The sequence below is a fragment of the Eptatretus burgeri genome, chromosome 16 (assembly GCF_056783735.1).
Source record: "Eptatretus burgeri isolate ZD-2024b chromosome 16, Ebu_testis_v1, whole genome shotgun sequence".
Classification (NCBI taxonomy): domain Eukaryota; kingdom Metazoa; phylum Chordata; class Myxini; order Myxiniformes; family Myxinidae; genus Eptatretus; species Eptatretus burgeri.
Window position 1 is genome coordinate 43,581,115 of NC_140976.1, and position 21,849 is coordinate 43,602,963.

General features: G+C 45.0%; 1 protein-coding gene across 2 annotated transcripts in view; it reads right to left on the bottom strand.

The window, feature by feature from the left end:
* PHKA2 (phosphorylase kinase regulatory subunit alpha 2) overlaps window positions 1–21,849 on the bottom strand; it is a 79,275-nt gene that overhangs the window by 34,495 nt on the left and 22,931 nt on the right. For both annotated transcript variants that reach the window (XM_085859655.1, XM_085859654.1), the window contains exons 8-16: window positions 18,495–18,641; window positions 17,298–17,351; window positions 16,627–16,749; window positions 16,199–16,294; window positions 7,428–7,535; window positions 7,157–7,235; window positions 6,720–6,854; window positions 4,949–5,058; window positions 283–427 (exon numbers count right to left, since the gene is read on the bottom strand). In XM_085859655.1, the coding sequence (XP_085715781.1) occupies window positions 283–427; window positions 4,949–5,058; window positions 6,720–6,854; window positions 7,157–7,235; window positions 7,428–7,535; window positions 16,199–16,294; window positions 16,627–16,749; window positions 17,298–17,351; window positions 18,495–18,641 (997 nt within the window). The remainder of the gene's footprint in view (window positions 1–282; window positions 428–4,948; window positions 5,059–6,719; window positions 6,855–7,156; window positions 7,236–7,427; window positions 7,536–16,198; window positions 16,295–16,626; window positions 16,750–17,297; window positions 17,352–18,494; window positions 18,642–21,849) is intronic.

A 21,849-nucleotide genomic window follows, 5' to 3' on the forward strand; every position in this document is an offset into this window, starting at 1 on the left:
GTGTGTGTGTGTGTGTGTGTGTGTGTGTGTGTGTGTGTGTGTGTGTGTGTGTGTGTGTGTGTGTGTGTGTGTGTGTCTTTGGTTGTTATCTCCACATGTGGGTTTCAGTATGGGGAACAGAGCCGTCCCGCGTCTCAAAGTATCCACCTTTGTGTATATCTATATAGATGTGTGTGTGCGTGTGTGCATGCGTGCGCGTGTATTATTTACAAGAAGTTCAGAGAATGAGCTATAAACCGTGGGAATGAAGCTATCTATAAAGGGTGGGATGTGTGGCCGTACCGAGCATGGTACGAGTGATGGGAAACGTAACTGTAGGTCGGCCCGTCATTCGCCAACGTGAGCACAGGTATGCCAGGTCAGTCTTCAGCACCTCCACAATCATGCGGTTATCGAGTGCCAAGTAAAACTGCTGCTGATCTATGAACTGCGAACACACAACCAAGCATTTGCGTTGTGCTACAGAGATCTCCATAAGCAAATTCTGTGCAGTTATGTTTGCCTATCAATACACCTCTCACAAGGTATTTGAGGTATCAAGAGGTAAATCAGATTGCTCTCATGCCTGCAGGCTCCATTTCTAAAATGTCTCAGTTAAATGCTGCAAATAGTCTGCGAATTATTCATTCAAACAGACTCGACCTGACAAACCCGAAGTGGAGTCTGATGGTATTTTAATCTCCAATCATATGTTCAATAAGTAAATGTTCACACCAGAAGACTGGCTGATGGTATGGTTGGCAATTTCAATGGAAAAATGCCCAGTATGCTGAACAAAAGAACACAGGTGATTATCTACATGTGTGGATGAGCCCGTTTTGATTGATGAGCAAAAGGACACCTTAAAATGCCTACGGTACATTATTAAGCCTATATTAGGTAATCAGCGACTTACAGAAGTCGACACAATATGGAATATAAACTTGAGAAATGAAAACAAACTTTTCTCAAGCAAATGATCACATGAAATTTTAGGGGACATTTCATGTATGTTCCCCTTCCATCCCCTCACTTACTTCAAATGGCCGCACTCCTGACACCGCACGTGAAAAGGCTGAATGCCTAAACTCGGGGTTAGTGTCTAAATCTTGTGTCCAAAACCCATCACTTTCTGTACCCACCTTATCCAGTCGCACCCAACTGTCCCTGGAATCTATGTCCTTTTCTTCTGACAAGGTGGAGAGCTTGCTGTCAAACCTCGACTCAAATTCTGCAACCGGTCCAGGCGGCATCAGCCCACGTGTCCTAAAAACTTGCTCCTCTGCTTTTGCCCACCCTCTCTATGTTCTATTCACCCTCTCATTTGCTCAAAATCATCTGCCATCTGTGTGGAAATCAGCAAACATTACTGCCCTGCACAAAAAGGTGCAAAAACAGATCCCTGCAACTACAGATCAATCAGCCTTCTCCCAATCATTAGCAAGGTTATTGAATCCATCATCGCTTCAGACATTAAATCCTTCCTCTTCTCCAATGGCTTGATTTCCGATCATCAATTTGCTTTCAGACCAGGTCACTCCACACTGGATATGCTGCTTCTACTCTCCCAATAATGGATGGAGGTCCTCAATGTCGGACATGAAATCAGAGCCATATCCCGAGACATATCACGTGCTTTTGACATGGTTTGGCACCCTGCCATGCTCACCAAACTCTTCCCATGGTATCCAAGGCTATCTACACTCATGGCTTGCAGACTTCCTCTCCTGTCGCTGCGAACGGGTGGCCCTAAATGGAGTTCTCTCATCTCCTCTTCCTGTCCAGGCTAGAGTTCCTCAAAGCAGCATTCTGGGCCCTGTTGTTTTTCTGGTTTTCATCAATGATCTCTCTGACTCTCAGTAAAATCCTTTTTATCTTTTTGCTGATGATTCCACCCTCTGCCTTATCATCTGTCATCCCTCAGACAGGCAAGCAGTAGCTTCTTCACTCTCTGCAGATCCTGATGAAAATCACAAGCTGGTCCAACACGTGGAACATGTCTTTCAAACCAGACATATTGTTGCGGGGCCGGGTATCGGTGACGAGCACGACCGCCAGGGGGAGCAGTAGAGTCGGCTCCACTGAACACACCGGAATTTATGTCGTGACTCTTGGATAAGTCCAAAAGGCACGGGTCCCTTACTGTGCCATGAATCGCCAATAATTTGACCACGTGGGGTAGGGTCAATTGCCAAACTTCAATATACCTAATTACCCACGCGGCAAAGATACCGGGGAATTCACACCCTCGACGGACCTCGAGCGGATCGAGCCGTTACCGTGCCCGAACCGTGTGTAACCCGAGCAGAGGTTACCAAGGCCTGTCGGTCCAAATGAACAATTTACTGCCTCGCTATTTCTCAACACACACCGTGCCAAGCCAATGAAAGAAAAACAGAAACGAGCTGGAACATTTAACAAAAGGGATATTTATTTATAATGGGGCAGGGGAGCACGCAAGTCGGCAGAGTTAACCGAATAAAAGGAATGCAATTTACACACACGGCACTTAAACGTTTCTACTTAAAAGACAGGCCCACACACAGACACACACCCTCCCAAAAAGAAATGGTGGCCACGGCCTTTATTGATACCCCAAGCTCGGAGGGAAGGTGAGCTGGAGGTAAGAATCTGGCTTGGACCTTCCTGCTTCATGCGGTTCCCGACGATCTGGCCCGGCAGGACTCGAAACCGCAACACGATGCCGCTCCAAGCACCAGGTGCGGAGGTTAGCGTCGGGCGCTGGCACGCACCACCGGCAGAACAGGCGACGAGGCAGGCAAAGCAAGTCAGGCGACGAGGCAGGTAAAACAAGTTAGGCAGGCAGGCAAGCGATTCTCCTCCGGCTCACAGGCAGGCGATTCACGGCGGGAAGTCTGTCTCAGCGGGTTGCCCCCACACAATTATGCCTCTTTCTTGACAGGTGGGAGGGATCCGTCTCGCGTCATTCCGACCTCATTGGACAGGCGTGTCGGGCGATCTCCCAGCCGTTTGAGATTGGTCGGGGTGGAGGGGCTCATGTCTCCGCCCCTCGACCAGGAAGTCAAGCAGCAATATGTTGCCTTGGCTCCCCATTGGCCGAGAGGCGGCAGATGTGCTCGCACCCCTCCGATTGGCTGAGAGGGGCGCTATGCCTGTATTTGGAGCGAAATCCAAGACGCCAACGTCCGAAGAAACCCAACCTGGCACATTGGACTCCGCCCATGTACGTGCCGACATGCACGCGTGCATTGGCCGATGGTGAAGAAGCGAAGATGGGCGTGGTTGTTGTTGAAGTTGTTCTAAAAAAACCTAGCTAAAAATAACCCATAGCACACACATGTAATTCCCATTAGACAGAAAGGGATGGATTCTAACTGTACACATACTTATCGAAATAACTAAGCTTAGGGACTGACTGTCTGTGTGTAGATGGCTTCCAAATCCATAACAATATCTCACACTCTCACCATGTCTCTCCAAAAATACCCTATGGAACCCACCCCCCCCCCCATAAACTTTCTCAACAATCCTCTTGATGTCCTTTCATTCAAGCTTCTGGGTCTCACTATCTGCCATGAACTTTCCTGGGAAAGCCACATTTACAACCTCACCTCCAAAGCCAGTCGCCAATAGGGCATCCTCCATCGTGCAAAGTCCTTTCTCGGCCCACCTGAGCTCCTGACCACAACCAAATCTTTCGTCCGCAGCCTCATGGAGTACTGCTCTCTCCTCTGGACTGGTGCTCCTACCTCTCACATTTCTCGGCTTCACGTGGTGGAAACCAATCATTGGTATCTCCTGCGGTGAGGCTGAGTCTTTGGGCCTCTCACTCTCTCACTGCAGGCAGGTAGGTGGTCTTTCTGTCTTCTACAATCTCCTCTCTGGTCTCACCCCCCCCCTCTATCTGCAATATGCAACCCCCCAACCCCCCAACCCCCCATTTCCTCGCACAGTGCTCAAGGTTCACCAGCAACCCCCTTCTGGTAAAACTACCAAAATCACGAATCACTGCTCACCTTCACTTTCATTCCTCTTTTTCCCCACCTTTGGAATAAACTCCCACTCTTCAATCCCATTCTTCCATCCAGGTCTTCAAAACAGCCGTTCACCACCACCTCTTATCTTCCCCCATCCAAAACCATGATCTTTTCTACCACCGTTACTCCACCCCAAACCTACCCCCTTCAAATTCCCTGCATTCCTTCCTGAAAGTTCCCTGTTGTGTAAGGTCCTGAAAGTCCCTGTAATACCCATCTTGTATTCCCCATGTTCCCCACCCCATCCCTCTCCCTTCCACAGATCTCCTAGTATCTCTGTTCCCCACTGTTTTGTCCTTCCCTCTCCTGCACTCTTGTCTCCTGCTCCCTTTGTTGTGCGTTCGCTCTCATACAAGCCTTGACAATGTACACACACACAAAAAAAAAGAATTATGCATGAAATGGCATAAATGTTCAACCCCTCCTCCCCCTATCCCCAGCCCATCATATACCCTTGTATCCCTCCACACCACCTTCTTTCCCTTTTCCCAAAGGATCCAAGCCTACTTCCTTTTCATTTTCTCCTGCATGTTTCTTTCACAATTTATCCACACTATCTTCTTCCTGGGACGTGTATAATGAAACGGAAGACCAAGAAGGAACAGTTGCCTCCTGATGTTATGACAACCAAACTATCAAGTTTTGGGCCTCAAATTATCTCCTTCCCTTCACCAAACACCTCCTCCCCCACAACCCCAACCCCAACATTCAAGGTGTAAGAGTTTTCATAATCTAACTGCAAAGCATTATCGAGTCAGAATATTTTTTCTGAAGCTCATCATTTTTTCAATGGAGTTACCCAGCATTGAGCTCAAGCTGGGGAGTCAGCTTTCCATGAAGGCAATAAGGAATGTATAAAATACAACACATACATACAAAAGAGATACACAAAATGAAGAAAAAAAAACAGATGTAAAAAGGCCATGGAAAGTGAAAATGGTAGTGGTTACCTGTGGAGTGAAGGTGAAGATGTGATCACGAAGAATGTACAGCTTGGAGGTTGAAAGCACACCCACGTGATGGTAAGGCCGACCGCTCAGTCCCAGTTTCTTATTTCGTCCTGGAATAAAGTGGAACATAAACAAACAAACACGGTAACACTATTCAATTTCAAGATCATGAATACAGTCTTCAGAATTGGAGGGAGTTGGCATGACGACCTTGGGGTATACGCAATCACCTCTGAGCTATCGAGCCTGGGTTCAAATCGTGACTAGCTATAAACTGTCATTTTTTTCCCAGCTACAAAGCGTCATCTTTTATCATGGTGCACAAGTACGAGTTGTTATTTTTACAAAGAACCTGATCAAATATTTAAAGTCTCAAGTCACCGTTTCGACTTTCGATGATTGAACTTCAAATATAGATCCGAATCCTTACCTCTTGAGAAACCGAGTCCTACACTGTTACAAAGTCACTTCAAAAAAAACTTTAGGCCTCTGATGGTGCACTTACTGTATATAAACAAGACAGATGGTAATTGTTTAGTGAGGGGTAATGTTAAGCTTAAAAATGGTGACTGGTGATGCTGCATTCCACAATCATCTTTAATTCCTTTGACAATATACTGTGTGTGTGTGTGTATGTGTGTGTTTACATATATATTTATGTATGTATATATATATATATATATATATATATATATATATATATATATATATATATATATATATATATATATATATATATATATATATTACTTTTTTTTAATCCACATTGCAAACTACCTGCAGAACGAGCAAGGGACATAATTAAGGAAAAATAAAAAGAAATAGAAAACATCTGAAAATGCAAAGCCTGTCCGCATCTACTTTGCATTTGGCCCTCTTCTTCTTCTTCCGTTTGCTAAACATGAGGAAAACAGCTAAAAAAAGAAATACAAAACAAATAAATAAACAGGGAAGCGTTCATAAACCAGCAGCGGCGCATCTCGCGCTGCGTGTAAACCGAACAAGTTTTTTTCTCATGGAAACCGTTGACACGTGAAAACAGCAACATCGATCGTTCTGACTTTTGGTTAACCAATTCAGTGATGCAATATGCAAACCTTGTTCAAATTTCAAGTCAATTAGATGAAAATTGATGATTTTATGGAACCTTGACCTTTTGATCTTCAAAAATAAATAAATAAATAAATAACAATCGGCTTACTTATTTTGATTGGTGAACCAGCACGCAAATTCTTAAAATTTCAGGTCAATTGGATGAAACGAGACGATGTGACGTCGACATTTTGACCAAATTATTAATTTGTCATCTCCATATTCTCATAATAAAGCTTTGTTGAAAATTTGAGGACAAAAGCTCAAAAGGTAAAAGAGTTGAGAGTGAGATTTGCTTTGCAATGTAAAAACATGTCCCCCACCAATGTGATATTTTACAAGTCCAAAAAGGGCATAACTGTGAAAAATTGAAGAAATGCCCTGAAACTTATAATAAAGCCGTGCACCATGTTTCACTTGAACATGTTAAAGTGTTTGGGGGGGAAAAAAAAGTCTGAAAAACCACAGGTGGGACAGAAAGACAGGCAGACAGACGGACAGACAGACAGCAAACCTATAGACTATAGTCACAACCGGTGAAACCGGTCGGGGACCATTAATGCCGCCTAATAATGAGGGTGAAAGAAAAATTATGACATGGGTGTAGCAACAAAGGTAAATGTCGTATATGTAGAGTACAGAGAAGAAGAGCGACATGAAGAGGAGTGCAAGGACAGACCAAGCCTGGCGTAGATATGGCTCAGTACGTGAGAGGGCTGCACACGAATAGGCCGAGCCTCATCAATGGTCTGCACCTCAAACCCATGTGATTGTAGAATAGTCTTGATTTCTTTTGTTTCTGCGAGCACAGCCACTGTAATGGGAGGAGGAGATTGTAGGGGTTGGGGTGAGAAATGTCAGGGTGTCTGCTACAAGTTATTTTTTATACAACTGGTGGAAATGCATCGGCTCAATGAACGTGGTGAATTATATTGCAGTGAAACGGGGAATAAAGAATAGAACACAATATTGGACAGAAAATGAGCTTTGCAAAGGAGTAGTAACGTGCCATGTTAGTAGTCACCCAACTGGTAAAACGTATGCAATCATTCCTCCATAATTGAAACATAAATTATTTTTCACATTTCTAGAAAGCACATGTCGGAAACGTCACACCTTGCACTACCACATCTGGCTTTGAGATGGTGGAGAGGCGTCGATTTAGAGGATCAATCTCCCCAGGTGCCAAGAAGCCCTGCATAATGTGGAGGAAGACACGCATGTGAGCATCTACAAACATAGAGGACACCAAATGTCACAAGCAAATAAAAAGAAAAGATGACGGCCTACAACAAACACGCGTTGGGACGAGGGAAATAAAGAGAGAAAGATGAAGTTATTTTAAGTTACGGTCGAAATAGATGCGGATATAGAGTGAAAGAGAGACCTCAGCAAGGAGGCAACCCAGGATGTACAAAGATTGTCCCCACATGTGAGGCAGCTTTCCTTTCATCTCTCGATCCACTGTGTGTGGATGAGAGTACTCCTCATCAACCTGCATCAAATTCAGGAAACAAGGATGAGGGGGGAGGGGTGGAGGGTAATGACAAGTTTAAGCCAAATCAACAACTACTATTTGAATCAAGTGGATAGCTAAGCACCTTTATTAAAAGCCTCTGTCCAAGTTAACTGTGCCATAAAGTACAATGCAGGACCAATGTTTAAAAATGCTCAGATTGGTAGAAGATATAAAGCAATGATATTTCAGAAATAACAAATAGACTGCAAAATAAATAATTACGAGGGAGAGAGGGAGAGAGGGAGAGAGGGAGAGAGGGAGAGAGGGAGAGAGGGAGAGAGGTTTGAAGCACCTCTGCCAATGAAACTGCCTCGGCAGCCCAATGTGCCTTTATGGCATGAAAGGAATGATCCTATTATTATTATTATTATTATTATTATTATTATTATTATTATTATTACCCTCGCTGAAGAACAGGGTATTACATTTGGGTCCATTTATTTGTCTGTCTGTTTGTTTGTCTGCACAGAACTTTCGTGATTTTCTCCGCAACCGCTTGACTGATCAAGAGGAAATTGTCACCATTGGTGCGACTACTCATGTACAATGTTTTAATGATAATTATGATGTCATAGGTCACATAGTGTTGCAGCCATGTTGGAAAAACGGCAAAAAAAACAAACAAACTTTGGACCTCTATCTCTGAAACCGCACCAAGGAAAAAATTGAAACTTGGCACACAGCAAGTACTCCTCACGGGGAACAAGTGTGATTTTTTTAAAATGACGTCACAGGTGCCTTCCTTATGAAGACATAATTGAAAATGTAGAATGTTACATCTGATCAGTATGAAAATTTTTGAGGGTCATCTGGGGATAAAATGGTCCACAAAAAAAAAATGATGATGACGCCATCAGTCACGTGATTTGGCAGCCATCTTTTAAAAAAAAATTTGTTAACCTTCAAAGTTCTTCTCTGAAATGGCTGAACAGATTGAGGCGAAACTTTACACTTATGCATGCCTATCGATGAGGAACAAAATGTTCACACATATGACATCATAGGTTACATGGTTTGGTAGCCATATTGGATTTGCCCGAAAACATATAAAAATCATCTTCTCCAGAAAAGCTGGACAGATCAAGGGGAAACCTCACATAAATGTTCCCCAAGGCATGTGTGTATAAGGTTAAGGAAAACTTGATGAGTCACATGGTTTGGCAGCCATGTTGGATTTAAGAAAATATTAAATTATGTTTTCTCTGGAATCGCTTGATCAATTGACGTGAAACGTCACAATTATGATCTAGTGGTGATGGGGAATACATACTTGAAAATTCCAACTTGATCGGACACATGGTCTGGCAGGCAGAAATATTTAATTTTTTGATGTGGGTTTTTTTTCTTTTTTTTTGAATAAGGCTCACTTGGCTGTGCCTGGATGTGTTTGAGGGTAAAGGAGCAGCAGTTGAAATGTGAATCCCCTCCAGGTTGCTCCTGATGACCATCTTTTCTTTTTGCTTGTTTGGGTTCTTCTGATTACTCCAATGCAGGACTGTACCTATTTGGTCTTCCATTTGATTTGAATTTATTTCAATCCGATTCTAAATTCAATTGAATAATAATAAACGTCATGGGTCAGGGTCAGGTGCCCAATCAAAGCGGGACGTCTTGGTACCCGGTCATCACTGCCAACAGTTATAAAGTGGCAGTTCTCGTTATGTCTATTATTAATTACATAACACACCAGTACACAAACGCCAGACAAAATACACCACACAAAACAAGTCCTGGCAAGGGTCTGCAATCTCTGATTGCTCTTTTTCTTATTATTGGGTCGCCAAAATAGGTGACCCTTATTGTCAGTAATTCTGTTTGTTTGGATGTTTGTTCGTTTGTCATCAGCATAATTGGCAGTAAACATGGGCGGATTTTGACCAAACTCGGGTGGTAGGTACATCTTATGATCTAGTACATTGGAAATTGTGATGGTTGCTAGGGACGCTTTGGTTTCCCAACAACAACCGAAAAACCTTCAAAATCGGTACCGTTCAAGCGAAATCAATTCCGAAAGCCATTATCTCATGTAAGGTTATGAAATTTGGCACGAATGATTTACAGGTGATGCTCTATCAAATATATTCCGGTTTTTGTGATATATTAAATACTTTACCCGCAGCGCCCCCCACAATTAGGGTATGCGCGAAAATGGAAGGCCCCCAAGCGATCAGGTGAGTGCATCAATACGAATGAAACTTTGCAGGCTCATGGTACTCAATGAGTAATACAACTTTGCCTCAGGACATATTGACCAATTTCGCTTAGGTCAGGGGTCAAAGGTCAATTAGTGCAACAATCGATAATATGCGAGAGCTGGAGGTGCCTTCGCGCCAAATGCTACTCCTCCTCGGGTTATGGTCGGATGGTCATGAAAATTCCAACTAATCATCTGGAATACATTGTGCACAAACGATTGAGCCAGATTTTTGATTTAGATCTTTGTTCACCCACAGCACCCCCTCGAACTTTGGGGATTTCTGATTTCAAACCGCATTTTCGGTACTTTTCATTCAAATGGATACCGAGCAGTTATCAGTAGATGGAACTGGATGAGATTTGATGTGCATAATCTTAAGGTGATTCCCTATCTGCGATATGACATCCATTTTGCTCTATATCTTATAGTTTCCATGCTCGGTGACACATTGCCGCCTACCGGCTTGTTATTATTATCATAGAACACTTTACCCCCCCCCCCACCCTCCCACACAGTCTTGACAAAAAAGGACATGGGAAGAGTCTTTTCAAACCTTGCTTTGCATTTCCAAGCATGATCTACATTTCCTACAAGATGCAATTTTATCTGAATCTAGATATTCCCCAACACTGAAAGCACTCGTGGCACATTTCATTGGTCAAGATGGGGCAATATTTTGTCAAAGTTTTGCTAAACTAGAGGTTTTGGGGAGTGCCAAGAGGTGATTTGTGTTCTACAGGATTCAAGTTTATAATGCAATTGAAATAAAATCGAAAAGGTTGCAGGAAAAAAAAAATGGAAATTAACTGCCATTGATTCACCATCTTTTACACCACCCAATCTAACATGTGATATTAGTTCTCCATGCCTGTTGTTTGTGTCTTTTATGACATTCCTGAAACAGTAAGTTTCCTGTTTGGAATCATTTTCAATTTCGTTTCACCGTCAGATGGGTACACAGACAAAAACAATTACCTTGCTCCGATGTGCGCATGCGCCATCGGGATGAGATTCAGTACATTTTGGCAACTTCTGAGCCAAAGTACCACTAAACTGCAGATTTGCTCCCATTCATGTTCTACAGTGTTCAAAATACGGAATTAAATTGAACTTAAGTTGTTCCTCGATCATAGGCTGATGTCTGTAGACAGAGCCAGACAGACAGAGTGAACCAAGATTCCTCCACCGATTCTGCTTGGTGTGCATCGACCAGTATGTTCCCTCAGACATTTTGCCTGTATCGAAGTTGTTTGAGAAAATACAACTTTCATGGTTGTACGAGTATTTACATCCATTTCCTAACTTGGAAGAATCAAGCTGAACACGCTTTTGGTGTTTCATTGGGCAGTGCAAGCCGCTCTTTTAAAAATAATAAGGCTTTGCTTTCAAGAAACTTCAACGCAGGAGGAGGCCATTTGGCCCATAAAACCTACACAATGGCTGCCAACCTATGGTTGTTTGTCCATGCCGTATCCTTTTTATATTCTGAGCATCAAGCAAGCAAGCAGCACATACCATTATAAAAGATTTTGGTTTAGTCTCTGTCGGGGGTTCAAACTGCCAACCCCCCCCCCCCATACTTTGAGCGGACACTCCAACCATTGTGCCACAGAGTCTGTTGTGCACCCGGTCTTAGTCCAGGAGGTCAGGTCAGGTATGGGACCATGTGCCAGAACAGCGCGTCGCTGCGTCCACTTTCCGCCGGTATTCCAGGGGCCTTCGTCTGGCCTTCCCCCAGACAGATGCCAGGCCCATCCCCATCTCCTTGAGATGCTGGTCAACCTGCTGCAACCACGAGGGACGTGGTCAGCCCATTGGCCTCCTCCACTCACGAGACTCCCTCGCTGAGAGAATCTGGTGAGCAGGATCAGCGTCAGGAAAACGAGCCACATGTCCATACAGCCGCAACTGACGCTCACGGACTATGCAGGTAACAAATCTCATCCGAGTCTCTCTCAGCAACCGCTCGTTGGACGCAAAATCTGACCAGCGAAAGCCAAGGATTCTCCGAAGAGACCTGGTACCAAAGGAATTAAGTCTCCATCTCAGATCCTTGGTCAGAGTCCAAGTCTCGCATCCATAGAGCAAGACTGGAAGCACCAAGGACCTGAAGACTCGGACTTTTGTCCTCCTGCACAGGTACCGGCAGCGCCACACCCCACGATCCAGTGAATCCACGACTTCCCAGGCCCGACCCAGACGTCTATTGACCTCTGACTCACAGCCAGCAGAGACATGAATATCACTGCCAAGGTAAGTGAATCTCTCCATGACCTCAACATCCTCACCTCAAACAGACACAGACGGGACAGCAGCATCCAAGATGTCATTGAAAGCCTGGATCTTAGTTTTGACCCAAGAAACCCGTAATCCCAGCAGCTCAGACTCCTCATTCAGCACCTCGAGGGCCCCCAAAATGATATCTAAAGTCTCCGCAAAGATGACTGCATCATCTGCGAAATCAAGGTCCGAGATCTTGACATTCCCAAACGATGCACCGCAGCTTGATCTTTCCGACATCCTCCCGAGAATCCAGTCCAGACAAGTGCTGAAAAGTGTGGGGGCCAGTACACACCCCTGACGAACTCCAGTAACAACTGGAAATAAGTCAGAGATGGTACCACCACACTTCACAGCACTCTCAGTACCAGAGTAGAGTTCAGACATCAGATCGATCAGTTTTGGTGGCACCCCACGAAGACCAAGAATCCTCCAGAGGACATCCCGATTCACTGAATCGAACGCTTTACAGAGATCAACATAGGCTGCAAGCAGCCCCTGCCGAAACTCTCGTCTGCGTTCGGTGAGGACACGAAGTGCAAGGATACGGTCAATCGTTGACCTCTTTGGTGTAAAGCCTGACTGCTCTGGACGCTGGTGCTCAAGCAGATGGTGGCGAACCCTATCAAGAATTATCCGAGCAAAGACCTTGCCCGGCACTGAGAGGAGCGTCACCCCTCGGTAGTTGTTGCAGTCTTGGCGATCACCCTTCCCTTTCCAGAGAGGGACAACAAGGCCCCTCTTCCAATCAGTTGGGATGATGCCTGTGTTCCAGGCAGAGCACAAAACTGCATGCAACGACACAAGTGCAGCATTTCCACCAGCCTTGAGAAGTTCAGCATGGATGCCACAGATCCCTGGAGCTGAAACCCTGTTTCAACCGGTTCACCGCAGCCCGTGTTTCCACAAGCGAAGGTGGACCACAATTGATTGGAGGGTCAGCAACAGGGATTGTAACACCATTGACGTCCAACTCGACAGCTGGTGGATCAGCCTGGTACAACCGCTCAAAGTAACCAGCCGAACGGGCCTTCACTTCAGACTCCTCTGTTAAGAGCCGACCACTCTCTGCTCTAACTGCAGTTCTCCGAGGGATGGGCTTGGATGAACGCAATGCGTGAATTCCCCTGTAAGCGGGATGAGAATCACCTGTCTACAGGTGATGCTCTACTCCCTCACAGATTCCTCGCACATAGACCTCCTTGTCCACCCTTAGTGCACGTACAGTTTTATGCCTCAGTTCCCTGAACAGCTCAGCTCTGCCATTCAGCCTGGCCCTGCGACTCTGGTCAATGGTATCCAATGTCCCTTGAGACAAAATTTTTCTTTGCCCTACGGTGAGTTCCAAGACATCCACCGGCAACATCAAGGACGGTGGTCTTGAAGGTAATCCATAACTCTTCAGGACCCCCTAAAGCACCCAGACACCCAAAATGTCCACTCAGCCTGTTCGCAAACTCCTCAGCTACTCTCTCATCCTTGAGCTTGCCAACATCCAGCCTCGGCTAGGATGGTACCATTCTCCAGGATTTAAGGTGCAGCTTTAGAGTTGCTACAACAAGCCGGTGATCAGTCTTGAGGAACTGAGCACTCCGGTAGACCCTGCAGTTCTGGATCATCCGCCAGCGACCGTCAACGAGGACATGGTCAATTTCCTTTGCCACACCGCCAGCGTTGGAATACCAAGTCCAGCGATGAGCTTGTGGGTGCTGAAACCATGAACCGGCCACCCTAAGTCCATGACTTCTTGCAAAGTCAAGGAACTTAGTGCTATTCCGATTCATAGTTCCTGACCCATGGGGACCAATACACGTCTCATAACCATCCCTATCAGTTCCAGTCGATGCATTGAAATCCCCCAAGACTAGAAGTGTATCTCGTCTGGGGCACCGATCAACCACAGACTTGAGCGTGGCGCAGAATGTGTCCTTCACGGTGAGGTCACTCGCCTCAGTCGGAGCATAGACAGAGACCAAGGAAATGACACCTAAGGAGTGACGAATCCTTCATCTCATAAAACGCTCGTTGACCAGTGTTACCTCAATTATCATTGTGGTCATCTTATTGGACACAGCTACAGCAACTCCTTGAGTATGGTAACCATCAGAGCGACCACACCAATAGTAGGTGTAACCACCCACCATTATGTCGCCGCAATCCGGTCTCTGAATCTCAGAGAGTGCTGCAATACCGATGTCCAAACGCTTGAGCTCGGATGATAACAGAGACAGGTGATCATCCTCTCTTAGGGATAAGACATTCCAGGCACCCACCCGAAGGGACCGCCTCAGGTTAACCCAAGGAGACCGCCGTCTGGTGGACGACACCCCAGCACCACTCCAACACACTCTCCCGCAATGTGACCCAGGGATGTTACCCCATGGTTTCCCTCCTATCATCAAAGATTGGGGGTCCCGAAGGCTTTGCCCCAATCCCGCCATCCGGTGAGCTGCCCTGCGAAGGGAAGCTGCACAGGAGGTACTCCGACGGAGTGGGTTTTTTGATTTTTTTGCGTTTGTGTGTTTTGCGGAATGAAGGGTTTTATGGTGGCCGGAGTGCAAATCCTGCCACCAACCTCCTAATAAAAAAGTAACCCAACTGCAGGACGACGTCCGCAGACACAGTTGGGCACTAGATATGGATGGCGTTGGCTCACAAGGAGCTCCTCCGCCCTTTGACAGGTTTTGTTTTTAATCCTGCTGGGTGTCCATATCCAAACACCCTCCTCACCAGAAAACCTGGTGGGGGAGACGGTTTAGTCGCCGACAACCCGACCATGGAACAGGTTAGTACAGGTTTACATGGTACCTGTAGCAGGTCACAGATCTGACCTGACCTGTCGGTGTTTATTCTGAATGCATTTCCAGTTTCCATGAGAACGCTCTAAATAAAGTCATTTGTCTTTGACATTCCTTTGAGATGAAGACTGGTAAAGATGGTCCTCGCAAGCTTTTGCATGTGGCACTGGCACCTTCTTTATGAAAATCTAATGCTCCTCCTGACTTCAGGCCAGTATGATCACTTCCCATTATTAGCAAAAGTCATGGAAAATATCTTATTACATTACAGTATTAGCAAACTCATGGACACCTGGCATAGTTTAATCTTCTTGAATGACCTGTTCTCTCATAATCAGTTTGGATTCCATCCCATTCCTATGCTACCACTTCCCCATCGGTAATGGTTGCAGGCCACAAATCTCAAACATGGCGGCAGCCAGGGCTGTGTCTCTGGACGAATCATGGCCCTTCAACACCGTTCAATGGCAGCATGATGCACTCGCTGAGGTTTGTGGCCATGGCATTCAAGGTCACCTTCATTTCTGGCTCACAGACTTTGTCCATTCATGCAATCAGAATCAGTGTGTGCCTCTCAACAGCATCATTTCACATCCTGTTTCATTGGACACTGGAGCGCCCCAAGACAGTGTCTTGGGCCCAATTTGTACCCCATAACAATGTCTCAATAAAATGTGCAGAAACTTAAACATTTCAGAAAGGAACAATTAAATAGCAGAGAGAGGGGGCAATGTTAAGAGATTTATAAGATCTACCAGATGACGTGTGTGTGTGTGTGTGTGTGTGTGTGTGTGTGTGTGTGTGTGTGTGTGTGTGTGTGTGTGTGTGTGTGTGTGTGTGTGTGTGTGTGTGTGTGTGTGAATGATTGATTGCATGTCATCAGTCAGCTGTTACCCATAAGGCAGTGCAGAATGACAAGACAGTATAGTTTCTGATATATAAAAGTCAATGTGTCCATTAATGGCCAATACGATTCCCTATAAAACCTCTTTTCCATCGTCCATTCAATTCCACATGACGCTGCAAGGGACTCTTTTTCTCTGACAAAGAGCTAACGTTTAGAACGTCAGTCACACCTCATTTCTCATGGCAGTAAACGGATACTTATCAAGTTTTAGTCGATAAAATCCATTTAACAAAAGTATTTGACATGCTATAGGAAAAAATGATAAATTACTTGAGAAACTGAAGATAGATTTGATGCATTAGACACTAATAATAACAAAAACGAAAGGTGATGTGCTGTATGTTTTTGTTTGATTTGGTTCTTGAACAAAATCTGCTGTACAAGCTCAGCATCACAAATGGCAGCGCTGTGTGCCCGCACAGGGTGTTCAAAACGCGAGAGCGTGAGATGCCGGCACCTTGTCTGCTGGGACAGTGTAGAGCTCTGGCAGGAAGCGCAAACCATTTTTGCCTCGGATCAGAATCCCTTCAAGAGCTTCTTGGTATTCCTGCACCTGTTCATTCATCACCACAATAACCGCACTCAAAAAAAAAACAGTTACACTCCAAATTGATGATGTCAGACATCATCACCGTCACAAAAATAAACAAATATTATTTGGTGTTCACCGTCCACCGGCATTCGAGCTTTTCTTTCCTTCCCAATAATTCCCCGGCAAAATAAACCACGACACAGTAAGAGGTAAAGTGGCAAAGAGACGTAAAGGAGGTTTGGGAGGAAAAAAAAACAAACAAAAAGAAACGTGGTAAACTTGTTCTCTCAATCCATTGAAGGCAAAAGCATCGTCGCCGCCAGACGGCACAAACAAAACGCCAAATAGCACACCTGTTCATGGTTTCCAAGGAAAACGCCATCGATGATGAAGTATGTCCAAAAAACCGGCCACTCGGACTCAATGTTCTCAAACAACTTCAACTCTGCAGGCTCGTAGTACAGTCTGTTCGGGTCCTGGTTCAAAAGGAAAAACAATTGGAACATTTCAAACAATTGGAACATCTCTGACTTTCGAATTAATAGACAACCCTTGTACCCTTACTCAGGATGAATCCATTAAGAATCCCCTTTCGTCACAGGTTACTACCTTTCCTCCCCTCTTCCTGTTTGTTTGTTCCCTTGCTCTGTTATGCTCATTTGTTGTCCCACTGTTGGTTCATCAATTTCCTATTGTTTTTTTTTTTTTAACTCAATCACCCAACTCTTTTCTGAGCCTTGATTTTACATTGAAAAAAAAGAAATACCTCCCCATCCACATCTCCCCAAAAATATCACTTCCTTTTTCACCAACAAAGACCCATTTAATAACCTGTACAATGCTTGATTTTGCCTGATGCAAAATTCACCCTCCACCCCAACCCCTACTATTTTCCCCCTCTTGTGGAAGTCTGCCCTTACTCATATCATTACCCAAACCCAACTGTGAATCCACTAAGTTTCCACACACTGGCAGTGAGCTCTTTAACGAGCATCGATATCCGCATCGAGCAAAAGGTACACACCTCACGAGGGGTCTTATAACCATCCCTCAGAAACCGACAACAACCATAGCGACCCTGAGAAAAAGAAATGAAATGGGGGGGGGGGGAGAGTGATCATGGGTGATCATGGGTGATCAACGAAGTCACAATGAAGAAACCAAAATCAAAGTCTGTCAAATTGGTAGACGAAACAAGATGCACCAAGACAACATACCGATACGTTCCTTTCCTCGTAACATATTTTAATACTACAATGGAGCAAACGTGCACGTCACCAAAACTCCAAAATTGACGAGCTGGAAGTAGCGCCATTTTTGGTGGAAGCCGGGATTACAAATTATCGTCTTTATCTTATCATATGGAGTATGATGTATTATTTATAGATTCTATACGATAAGCCGTGTGTGTGTGTGTGTGTGTGTGTGTGTGTGTGTGTGTGTGTGTGTGTGTGTGTGTGTGTGTGTGTGTGTGTGTGTGTGTGTGTGTGTGTGTGTGTTTTGCCATTTTTCTCAAAGATGGCTGAACAGATCATCAAACTTTCAGATGTTCATCAGTGAGTGCCAGGGAGTGTTTGAGGCCAAAAAAAATCAAAAATAAAAATTGCTCGATAGTGCGTAAGCCTTTGTAGCGATGTGAAAGGTAATATTAAATGATCCCTGACCCCATTTGTTAGTGAGTGTACGGAAGTGTTTTAGGCACCCACAACAACAACAAAAAAGAAAAGACCAGGCAATGCCATGTACCACTGCTCGTGATCAATAAAATTTCTTTCAAAAATGACAAAAACTATAAAGTGCATATCCAAGACTGCCACAGTACACTGCCCACGAAAGGTAGGCCAAGAAGGGTACTCTCACCCGGAGGGTGGGAATGCTCGCTCGTATACACTGCATATAAAAGTCTTAATCAAGGTCAAAATATTAAATGTTTATTTGAATTTCTTCAATGTCGGTTGATGTAGAGCCCAGTTGTTGCCCACGCTTTCAATGATGCTTGGTGCAATATTCTTATCTGTGTAAACCATCAGTGATGGCATAGCTTTGCACTTTCTCCATCACTTCTGATTGGTGGAGCTCTCAACTTGTGAAGCATAATGTGTACTGCATCCTGATTGCTTTAATGTACATTCGTCTATGCTGTTTATTTGACAAGCAAAAATACCACGTGTGTGTCTGAGTGTTCGTCTGTGTTTGTGCATGCATAGGTGTGCAAAAAAACCTGCAGTTTTCCAACAATCTCAGCTTTGGTGAGGGCAACGAGTTCTGGGTCCTCGACAGCAAAGGCAGGATAAGAGACGACAGACAGAAGTCCGGCATCTATCTCCTTCGAGGTGGAAGCACGAGGCAACATGGAGTGCAGGATTGACTGGAGGAAGATAGCAAGGCATTAGATGGAGGGGGGAGAGAGAGGGAGAGGGAGAGAGGAGAAATTGGAAGAGGAAGAGAAAATTACAAAAAGAGAAAGAGAAACCTGAAGTTCTTCAGCTTATAGTGCACTTTGACAAATCACATTTAAATAAAAAGGAGGAAAAAACAAAAAAAAAATCAAAACAGGTATTTTGAGAGAGAAAGGTCAAGAGAAGGGAAGGAAAGGGGAGGAAGCAAAAGCAAGAGAGGAGAAGAGAGAAGAGAAAGATCTGAAACATTCATTTGACTTGTACTACACAGCGACATAACACCGTCGCACGTACAGTAACAAGAGCAAATGGACATTCCGACGTCCAATATATAATGTTGACAGAGAAATAATCAGAGGTGAGAGTATCTGTAAAGCATAACCATCAATCACCACTCAAATAAAATTTAAAAAGTGTGCATTGGTCACATGGATGTTCACAAGTTCAAAGCAACACCAGTCCTGCAGAACAGAGTTTCATCATTATTTTATACAAAATCAAAGCTCACGGAAGAGCCAGGTGACAGAGGAGAAAAGGGCAATGCACTGACAATGGGGCATCTAGCAGGGAAATGAACTAACAGGAAAGGAGGGAGGGAAGGAAACACAGCAACAAATCTGAGGAGCCTGACAAGAAGAGCATGAGGCCCAGACAAGGACACACAAATGTTGCAAAAAAATTTTAAACATATAAGGTGGCTCTCAACAAAAGGCACCAGTATATTACGTCAACAAATTAACCCAAACAATGAACAAAAATCATTAAACAAGACTACTCTGGGACAGGTATCCCCAGCTTTTAATGGCAGCCAATCAGAGCAGAGATTGTATCTAGCCAAGAAGAAAACCAGAACTTGAGCTGGGTGAAACCGGAACACCAGAGGAAGCATTGTAGGGAGAAAAAAGGGGGGGCAAGGGGGAACAGAAAGGGGGGTGAAAGGGAGAACAGAATGGTGGTAGCAAGAAGGAACAGAGGGGTTGGGGGAAGCAAGAAGGAATAGGAGGTAGAGGGTACAGAAGGGGGGGGAGGAAGAAGGAATAGAGGGGAGAGGGGAGGAAGAGGGAACAGAGGAGAAGAGGAAGAGGAAACAGAGGAGGAGAGGAAGAGGGAACAGAGGAGGAGAGGAAGAGGGAACAGAGGGGGGGAGGAAGAGGGAACAGAGGGGGAGAGGAAGAGGGAACAGAGGGGGAGAGGAAGAGGGAACAGAGGGGGAGAGGAAGTGGGAACAGAGGGGGAGAGGAAGTGGGAACAGAGGGGGAGAGGAAAAGGGAACAGAGGTGATGAAAAAAAGGGAACAGAGGGGGAGAGGAAGAGGGAACAGAGGGAGTGAAAAAAAGGGAACAGAGGGGGAGAGGAAGAGGGAACAGAGGGAGTGAAAAACACAGTGCAAGGAGAAAGGTGGAGTTTTAGAATAATCTGCCATCTTTTACCATCATTAAATAGACTATTATATATTTATCTTGCATTTTCATGGATGGAGGAGCTGGAACATAAAGATACAAGTCAATTACCGGCTTGACTGCAGACAAACACAGTTGCACACCTTTGGAGAAGTGACAAATTCCCAGGGCATGCTGGGCACTGGCAGAGCCATCTTTGTAACGTTTTTCTCTCCACAGCGGGGAAACTGTCCTCATCCCACCTTATGGGATAGCATTCCATGGGGTCTCGCCCTGCCCTCGCCTCTAAATCAGGGGTTCCCAACCTGTGGTACACGTACCACAGGTGGTACATTTGGACTTTCTCAGTGGTACGCGGCGTGGTACGCAGCAGCGTGGTTTGTTTGTTTTTTTAAACGCAGTTTTTATTTTACTTCTCTCTCATGCAGCATGTGCACAATAATTAAATTTATATCGAAAGTGGCTGTACACTGACAGCTGTTTGTTATCGGCCATTGTGCACAAGTCTTATTATTCGTTTTGTCTCTACACGCCACACTGTCATCATTGCTTATTGCCCGGCTTATTGTTACCGTTATCGTTCACCAGCATCACGTCAATGCGAAAATATTCGGAGAGTTATCTCAAGTTAGGCTTCGCTTCCATCCAAAAAGGTGAATTAGAAGCTCCACAGTGTGTGATTTGTGGAAAAGTTCTCGGCAATCAATCTATGAAACAAAGTCTATTGAAGCGCCATTTTGATTCTGTTCATCCTGAACACAGCGACAAGGACCATGATTTTTTTTTCATCGGAAGGAAAATGCCATAAAAAGAGCACGGCTTCGACGGCAGCAGCAGTTTTCAACAGCAGTCCACGGCAGCCGTAAAGGCATCCTACCTCGTTGCACTGCGAATTGCAGAACAGAAAAAAACCTCACACCGTCGGTGAAAGCCTCATCCTTCCCGCGACAAAGGATATCGTACGTCTCATGCTGGGAGAACAAAGTGCCAAGAAGCTCAATTCTCTTTCGTTGTCAAACAGCACAGTTCAGAGGCGCATTGAAGAAAAGTCAACCAATATTCGTGACCAGGTGGTGGCAGAAATCAAGGCATCTCCATGCGGATTTTCTATGCAATTGGATGAGTCAACTGACGTGGAAAATTGTGCCCAACTGTTAGCGTTCGTTCGGTACGTGCATAAAGCCAAGTTCAAGGATGAAGTACTATTTTGCCGCCCGCTTAAAACCACAACGAAAGCAAAGGACATTTTTGAAGAGGTGTCTTCCGTCTTTGATCAAGTTGGGCTGTCATGGGTTGATCTGAAAGGCTGTACTACAGATGGTGCTCCAGCTATGTTGGGGTGCGGATCAGGTTTCCAAACGCTTGTGAAGGCAGTTGCTCCTGAAGTGCGCAGCCTACACTGTACGATCCACCGCCACGCACTCGCAGCCAAGGCGCTCCCCAAGCCATTGACTGACGTTCTCTCAACCATGATCAAAATTGTGAACCATGTGAAATCCCAGGCTCTCAATTCGCGACTTTTCAATGAACTTTGCGAGGATTTCGACTCCGACCATAAAGTTCTCTTATTCCACACTGAGGTGAGATGGTTATCCCGTGGAAATATGGTGGAGCGTGCATTTGCACTACGAGCTGAGCTTCGTGAATTCTTTGAAAACAATGGAAAACCAAAGACTCGATTTCGTCGCTGCTTTGAACGACCCCGACTGGGCATTGCACCTGGCTTATTTGGTCGACATTTTCTCTCAGTTAAACGCCCTGAACAAGTCTCTTCAGG